General features: G+C 41.0%; 1 protein-coding gene across 6 annotated transcripts in view; it reads right to left on the bottom strand.

Moving 5' to 3' along the window:
* Window positions 1-278: 278 nt before the first annotated feature.
* The window catches only part of JADE3 (jade family PHD finger 3), a 134,492-nt gene continuing 125,935 nt past the window's right edge, over window positions 279-8,835 (bottom strand). For 5 of the 6 annotated variants that reach the window (XM_047765692.1, XM_047765691.1, XM_047765689.1 and 2 more), the window contains 2 exons: window positions 8,448-8,565; window positions 296-3,341 (listed from right to left, as the gene is read on the bottom strand). In XM_047765692.1, the coding sequence (XP_047621648.1) occupies window positions 2,431-3,341; window positions 8,448-8,565 (1,029 nt within the window). In that variant the 3' untranslated portion in view covers window positions 296-2,430. Of the gene's footprint in view, window positions 3,342-8,447; window positions 8,566-8,835 lie in introns of all 6 variants that reach the window. The other variant, XM_047765687.1, reaches the window with a different exon arrangement.

Below are 8,835 nucleotides of genomic sequence, written 5' to 3'. Positions count from 1 at the left end.
CCATTTCCCTGGTGATTTTTTATGTTGATACCAAGGTTTTGTCTTATTAGCCTGATGAAATCATGATTTCTGGGTAAAGTCCAATTCCCCAGAGTTCTCTTTGGTCCTGGTATTAACAAGAATTACGAATTTGTGCTTTTAATCATTCAGCTCCTCCGTCTCCTCTTTTTTTCCCCTTACCATTTTTGTTTAATGAATAAGATTTTTTAAATATAAAAGGAACGTAAGATTTTCTAAAACCCACGTGCCCAAATAAAAAGTTACCACACAGACAATAGTTAGCAGTTTTCATAATTTAATGAAAAAGTATCGGTAAAAAGGTGACATTTGAAAAAAGACCGACTTTATCTTTGAAAACTGGACTATATAAGACAAAACGAAAAAAAAATTAACAAAGAAGGTTAAGAGGTAATACTTCAAACAACAGCAAAATGTAGGAAATACATTTTTTGGGGCAACTGAAATGTATACAACTGAAGGCTCCTTCATTTACCTAGGAAAATCCTGTAAAAATATTACAACTATATTTCCCTGACTGAAATTATTTTAGTCAATACTTTCCCAATGGCATCACATATGGAATTTGGCTGAAGCACTTTTTCAATGTTCGCTTTCCTTCCCACTCACTCAGAATTGAAAGGCATGAAAGGACATATAGGCTACTGCAGAAGGAGTTTATACAACAGATCCATTACAATTTCATTACCATGAAGGTGTCAAATTAGTATCTACCCCAGGAGAATGCAAAGAAAAAGCACAGAAACCTGGTGCATAAATGGGAGAAATTCTCATTTGGATAATCCATAGCTTTTTTCCACTCAAACAAAGTACAGGAGACATCTATCACACATGCTATGGCATGTTCACACATGTACACAGGCACAAAAGAAACATTTTGTAGGTGTAGCCAAAGGAGAGGCAAAATACAGAAGTTTTCAGAAAAGGAGGGTACACAAGAGCAAAGGAACCCATTAACCAGGCTATAAGAACAAAAGTGAGGGGAGAGGGAAACTGCTGAGTTTCCCATACTGATGGAGACAAAAGGCGCCCCTGCCTTTACTGCAACTGGGCTGTTTCACCTGAAAGCAACTTAAAAAATCTAAAATGGCCTCTTTTGTCTGAAAAGTCTCACTTCGTGTTCCCAAACTAGAAGAAAGAGAATATTAATTTAAGGCTAAGAAGAAAAGAGAGCAGAGAATGAAAGTCAGCTTCACATTTTAAAAACTAAGTTTCCTCTCCTTTAAAAGGGAAGCAGATATGTTCTATCCCCCACAAATGTAATTACTCTCTTCCTTCCAGAAATTAATCAAGGCTGATAGTTTGGGAACAGGGTATGAGCAACTTCTGAAAAACGGCTCCAGCCTTTCTGTTTGGGAAACTGCCTTGGATTCAAAGTTGGTACAAAGCTAAATTATATCCATGTGTTAAACACATGCTTTCAAATTCTGTTTGACAATAGAAATCTGTTTCAAAATTAAAGCAGGTAAGAATACTTAACCTCTGTGCATTTTACTATATTTTAATTATACCTCAATAAAAATTTTATAAACATTAAAGCAGGTATACAAAAACTGTCAGCCAAACTTGTTTTAAGTCAAACTTATTTGAAAACAGTAACTCAAAAACCCTGACCTGATACAAATCCCCCAGAAATGTTCTCACTTTGGGAAAGGCTCTGGGATCCTTCACAAATGCCTAAACTGAGAGAATCAGAGCATTTTCCTTGGAAGTAGTACTTTTGTAAACACAATCCACAAGTTAGCCTTTTACGCTTGTTAGCTGGGTGAAATAGTTACAAGTGCGTCCCCAACAAGCACGTCTAGGAACAGGCACTGGACATGTAGAAGCATTAGGAGTATTGACTTGGTAAGTTAAGATACTGTGAAAGGAACTCAACCTTGTGCAGAGCAAAGGAAGAGGGTAGTGAGTTTGACAGTATCTGAGATGTTGGTCCCTGGTCTCTCCCTGAAGAGGGTTTCCAGGTACCAGTGGAGTTAGAAACCTCCTACAGACAGGCTCTCTGGGAGTCACAGGCTGTAGCTTCAAAAGATAGTAAGTAAGTAGTTTTAGTGTCTGATAATCACGGTCTCTTGTAAATGCATCAACAATGCAAGGACTTTTAATACATATGTGTATCAATGTGTTAATATAACTAGAAAGCTGCCCCAAAGTATTTACTGAGCAAATACTCTGGTCCCAGCTGTTCTCACTAGCTTCTGGCAAAAAAAACTTTTGCTGGACAATATGCAACTTCTATGATGTGCTTGTGAAAACTAGACCGGTTCAAAAACTGCAAGCCAATTTACTGTGGACGAATTTTATCCTTTTCACTACAGTTCCTCCTAACATATACTAGAATCCTTTTGGTGTGTCGGTTTCCCCCAATAGATGAGGCAAAGGCAAAGACGCAGGTTTTCTTGGCGTTTCTAATCACCTATGCATTGAACTGTGAGAAAGGGGATATGTCTTGCTTTTACCATGGCAATCCCGTCTGGAGTCATGGGGAGGATTTTCCCTGTCTGAGCTCTCTCTCTTTATCCTGACTTTCTCTTTACTCCCATCACTTTCTGCTTCTGAATCACTCAGCTCCAAATCTGGGCAATAGCCATCGTTTTCCTGATATGGAGCTCTCCCTGCAGAACGCCTGACAAGCTGCCTGCCCCAGAGCTGCTCCTTGGGGTTAATACTCTTGGTTGGCTTCACACAGCACTGGAGGTCCTCAGTGGTCCTCACCCACCTGTTGGTAGCCTCCTTAAAGGACCTGCTGAAGTGTTCCACGGTAGATTTTCTAAAGCTGCCCTGACTGCCCAAGTGGGAGCTGAGCATGGGCTCCTGGTCACAGAACATCTCACTCGAGCTGTCTTTTTGGGTGACATCCCCAGACCAGCTGCCCTCCAGGCCATTGGATTTGGCAAACTTGGAGTTAGGCTGACTTTTCCCATTCCCAATGGAAGACTGTCCATGCAGGGCAGCCTGAAGGACCAGAGGCTTTCCCAGCGCCTGCCCATGATAGAACTCTGGAGATGGAGTTCTCCAAGCAGGACTGGGATCCTTTGCTTCACTCCTGGCATGGCTGAGACTGGCCAGCAAACAGTTATTCTTGTTCTCTAGTGGATGCCTCGGGTATGACTTCATTCTCATTTCTAGTGATTCCTGAGCCACCTGCATGCTCCTTACACTGTGAACAATGGAGCTGCTGTCAGGAGAGAGGGGTCCATGATCAGGCTCTGTGGAGCTGTTTCTGCAGTCTTCTGGGGCTGATCTGGGCATTTTTAACTTTAAGGTAATTCTTGGTGGTGGGTAAAACAATGAGTTTTCTAGTGCACTTGTCAAAGGAAGTCCTGAAATCAAAAGGAAAGATTTATTTTTAACAACTGATTTAAATAACGTATGTTTTCATGTAAATGGAAATGATAAGAAAGAGGGGGTAGCAACATTCATAATCAGACGAAACAAACTTTAAAACAAAGACTATAACAAAAGACAAAAAACTGGCATTATATAATAATAAAGGAAGCGATACGAGAAAAGGATATTATAGTTGTTAACACATACGCACCCAATACAGGAGCAACTAAACATACAAAGTAAATACTAATAGATATAAAAAGAGAAATGACAATAATGCATTAATAGTAGGAGACTTTTAACATCTCACTTCCATCAATGGACATATCAGCCAGACTGAAAATCAACAGCCAACAGTGGTCTTAAATGACACAATAGACCAGATGAACATAATAGATATCTATAGGACATTATATCCTCAAACAGCAGAATATGTATTCTTTTCAGGTGCCCATGGAATGTTCTCCAGGATAGAGCACATGCTAAAAGCACAAAACAAGTCTTAACAAATGTAAGAGGACAGAAATTATACCAAGCATTTTTTCTGATCATAATGATATGAAAAGAGACATCAATTACAGAAAGAAAAATAGGGAGTTCCCATTGTGGTGCAGCGGAAACGAATCCATGAGGATGTGGGTTTGATCCCTGGCCTCATTCAGTGGGTAGGGGATCTGGTATTGCTGTGAGCTGTGGTGTAGGCCAGCAGCTGTAGCTCCAATTTGACACCTAGCCTGGCAATTTCCATATGCCAGGGGTGCAGCCCTTAAAAAAAGAGAAACAAATGTAATATGTCAGTTAGACTTCAATAAAAAAAACAAACAAGATACAATTTTTAAATGTGGCCACGAGTTCCTGTTGTGGCTCAGTGAATTAAGAATCCGACTAGTATCCATGAAGATGAGGGTTTCATCCCTGGCCTCACTCAGTGGGTTAAAAGATCTGGCATTGAGCTAGATGTGGGAGGGGTTGCAAATGTGGCTTGGATCTGGCGTTGCTGTGGCTGTGGGGAAGGCCAGCAACTGTAGCTCCAATTCGACTCCTAGCCTGGGAGCCTCCGTATGCTGCAGGTGCAGCCCTTAAAAAAAAAAAAAAAAGTGGCCATAATACCCAAAGCAATCTACAGATTTGATTCAATCCCTATCAAAATACCCAAGACATTTTTCACATAACCAGAACAAATAATCCTCAAATTCATATGGAACCACAAAATACCTCGAATCGCCAAAGCAACCTTGAGAAAAAAGAACAAAGCTGGAGGTATCATGTTCCCAGACTTCAGACTATACTATAAAGCTACAGTGATCAAAAAACAGACACATAGATCAATGGAACAGAAATAAATCCACACACCTATGGTAAATTAATCTATGACAAAGGAGACAAGAATATACAATGGAGAAAAGATAATCTCTTTAACAAATGATGTTGGGAAAAGAGCTGCATGTTAATTAGTGAGATTGGAATATTTCCTCACACTACATACAAAAATAAACTCAGAATGGATTAAAGACCTAAATGTAAGACCGGAAACTATAAAATTCCTAGAAGGAAACATAGGTAGAACACTTTCTTTTTTTTGTCTTTTTGCCATTTCTAGGGCTGCTCCTGTGGCATATGGAGGTTCCCAGGCTAGGGGTCGAATCCGAGCTGTAGCCGCTGGCCTATGCCAGAGCCACAGCAATGCGGGAACAGAGCTGTGTCTGTGACCTACACCCCAGCTCACGGCAACGCCGGATCCTTAACCCATTGAGCAAGGCCAGGGATCGAACCTGCAACCTCATGGTTCCTAGTTGGATTCGTTAACCACTGAGCCACGACAGGAACTCTGGTAGAACACTTTTTGACATAAATCATAGCGATATTTTTTTTATCTATCTCCTAAGGCCAAAGAAATAAACAAAAAGGACCGAATTAAACTGAAAAGCTTTTGCACAGCAAAGAAAACCATCAACAAAAAGATAACCTACTGAATAGGAGAAAATATCTGCAAATGACATGACCAATAAGGGGTTAATATCCAAAATACATACACAGCTCATACAACTCAGCATCAAAAAAACAAGCAACACAATCAAAAAATAGGCAAAAGAACTGAACATTTTCCCAAAGACATACAGATACTTAACAGTCACATGAAAAGATGCTTAATACTGTTAACTATTTTTTTTTTGTCTTTTTGCCTTTTCTAGGGCCGTTCCCACAGCATATGGAGGTTCCTAGGCTAGGGGTCCAATCGGAGCTGTAGCCGCCAGCCTACTCCAGAGCCACAGCAACGCCAGATCCTTAACCCACTGAGCAAGGGCAGGGATCGAACCTGCAACCTCATGGTTCCTAGTCGGATTTGTTAACCACTGAGCCACGATGGGAACTCCAATACTGTTAACTATTAAGAGAAATGCAAATCAAAACATGAGGTATCACTTCACACCACCAGAATGGCTATCATCAAAAAGTCTAAAATAACAAATGTTGGTGAGGATATGCAAAGAAGGGAACCCTTGAACACTGTTGGTGGGAATGTAAGTTGGTGCAGCCATTATGGAAAACAGTATGGAGGCTCCTCAAAACTAAAAAAGAACTACTGTATGACCCAGCAATTCCACTCCTGGATATATATCTGAAAAAAACAAAAACACTAATTTGAAAGGGTACATGCACCCCAATGTTCACAGCAGCATTATTTACAATAGCTAAGATTGGAAACACCCCAAGTACCCATGAGCAGATGAATAAAGACGTGGCGCGCACACACACACACACACACACACACACACACACACAATGGAATATTACTCAGCCATAAAAAGAATGAAATTCTGCCATGTGCAGCAACATGGATGGACCTCTAGGTTATATTATACTATATTATGCTAAGTGAAATAAGTCAGAGAAAGACAAATACTTTATGATATCACTTATATGTGAAATGTTAAAAATAATATAAATTAATGTATATACAAAACAGAAACAAACAAACATAGATATAGACAACAAACTAGCAGTTAGCAAAGGGGAGAGGGAAAGGAGGAGAGGCAAATTAGGGTGTGGGATTAAGAGATACAAACTACTACGTATAAAATAGACAAGCAATGAGGATGTATTGTATAGCACAGGGAATTATAGCCATTATCTTAAAGTAACTTTTAATGGAGTATAATCTATAAAAATGCTGAATCATTATGCTATACACCTGAAACAAATATAATTTTGTAAATCAATTATTACATAAATAAAAAAAGAAATTAACAAATACCGGCATGTGTGTTTACAGCACTGTGAGTTTACATACCCACTCTTCCAAAGGTTGAACAAGCACCTGTCTTTGCTATGTATCTATAGCAGCTAAAGTGAGCTAGAAGTTGGGGCGGGAAGTGCTACAGGTGGAAAACTCTGTAATGTCACTGTTTTCTCTGTGACTCCCAACCACTTCACCTCTGCTCTCCCAGTTTGTAAAATGATCAAAGACTCGTGTGGTGCTTCCTACATCCCTTCCCTGCTCCTTCTATTTCTGAAAAGAATGTCACTAGCAATGGTTTAGAACAGGGTCTCCCTATTTGTGTGTCTGCAGTATGCATGTGTTGAGTACTGCACAGCACTTAGGATGTGCCTTAGACATAGACATTTAACACCCCACCCTCCAGTCTTTCCCGGTCTTCCTAAAGCAAGTCAAATACAAATCTGAAAGAATGTAGCACAGGTTTTGGTGAGTGAAGAGTATGTGAGTATCTGTTTTAACCTGGCATTAGTAGCAGTGGTAGTGGGTGGTTCCCATATATTTTATGTTAACCTAAAATAATTTCTTCACTGTGAAATCACGGAGGTGTGGAACAGGTATTGTAGTGGCAAGGCCAGCAGAAAAGAATCATGATGTTCCTGCCAATGGCCTGGTATGGGCTTGGCCTGGGGATTACCGGCAACTAGTTACCTGGCTATGTCAATCATATAATCATATTTAGAACAGGTCTTCCTCTATTATTTTGAGTGCTCTGAAATTAAAAGGGCACTACCAAAAATTTCTCCTTGTATATGGACTGACCTTTGCCCATCACCATCTCACTCTAGGCTCAAAAAGATGACATACAGAGAGGACAACTAGCAGGCGCCTCAACGGGCAACATTTGTTCCCTAAGGGTCCATGCTGAACACTCACAGCCCCCATCTCTACCAGGGCCTGCCACCTGCTGATGCTACAAGCAGTTATGGGGCTGGCTCCTGCTAATCAGAAGCCACATGGTCTAGGGGCCAATTTCCTTGGCACCATGGGGGCTCCTGCAGCTGTCCTTTGGTTCTCCTTGTTTTGTTCACCATGGTACCCTTGTGGCTGAGCAGCCCTGCTGCCTCCTGCTACATCATTCTGCTGTGACTCATGATACAACTACCCACGAGTCTTTGATGCTTACCTGGCACCTAACTTCTGGATGTCTTTCTTGGTCTTACGGCTGACCCTTGGCAGAAGCTGGATTGTGCCTACTCTGCCCAATGTCCCCTGGTTGCCTAGGCTCTGCCACTGACCTCTGTGTTAAATGAGGCACAGGGAGGTTACAAATGTGTCTGAATATGACTGTCTTCATTCTAGCCAAGCTCCTCATGCTTAGGGCTATAATTATGCTCCCCCGTTTCTCTCACCAAGTGGGCAGCATACTCCTTAGGAAGGAATTCTGTCTTGCTGACTGCTCTATCTTCTAGCTCAGCTCTTAGTCCACAGTAGGTGCTCAGCAAGTACCAGTGAATAAATGAAGAGACGAGAACCCAGATCTTATAACTTCTGGCTAAGGATTTGTTATAACAGACTATTGCTAAGATGAGTAATCCTGGAATTAAATGTTTTCTGGAAACTAGGATTACAACCTATCCTACTGATTTCTAAATAAATCCAATGATTCTAGAATAATTTCATGGCTCCAACTAAGAGCCTTTAATATCTATCTGGGGCCTCGGTTATCTGCCCTAGACCTGCAACTCCCTCAACCCTGTCCTGGGATTTCTTGCTTCAGGAGTTGACCGTGAAATGGGCCATGTTATATTAGGACTGGACTAGCACAAATGAATTTAAGATTTTAAAGTAAAATAATTGACATAAAATTTATGTAGGTTACCTGCAGCAATTTCCTGGTTAGCAAGCTGGACTTGCAAACTGAAGATCTGTTCCTGTATTTTGCTGTGTGACAGTTTCAGCTTCTCTCGCCTGCTTATCATGTAGCACAGGTTCCGGACCTGAAAGCCCAAACCCAGCGAACAGAGATTTTTGTTATGTTGCACAAACCTGACAACTTAAACTGTATAGCTAAAATTAAGACAACTAAAGTCAGGTGGTGCGGGAGGAGGCAGGTGGGTGAGGAGAGAAGACAGAACCCAAAAGCTGCGTAACAACGGCCACTCCACAGGAATTCATATAGCACGGTCAGTCCTGGGATCGTGGTTCCGATACCAATCAGTAGCACAAGCAAAATGGTCCAAAGTCACCTTCTCAAGTTTACTCTCCCT

The sequence above is a fragment of the Phacochoerus africanus genome, chromosome X (assembly GCF_016906955.1).
Source record: "Phacochoerus africanus isolate WHEZ1 chromosome X, ROS_Pafr_v1, whole genome shotgun sequence".
Lineage (NCBI taxonomy): Eukaryota > Metazoa > Chordata > Mammalia > Artiodactyla > Suidae > Phacochoerus > Phacochoerus africanus.
The sequence above is the reverse complement of the archived record's forward strand: the minus strand, read 5'-3'. Positions and strand labels throughout refer to the sequence as shown.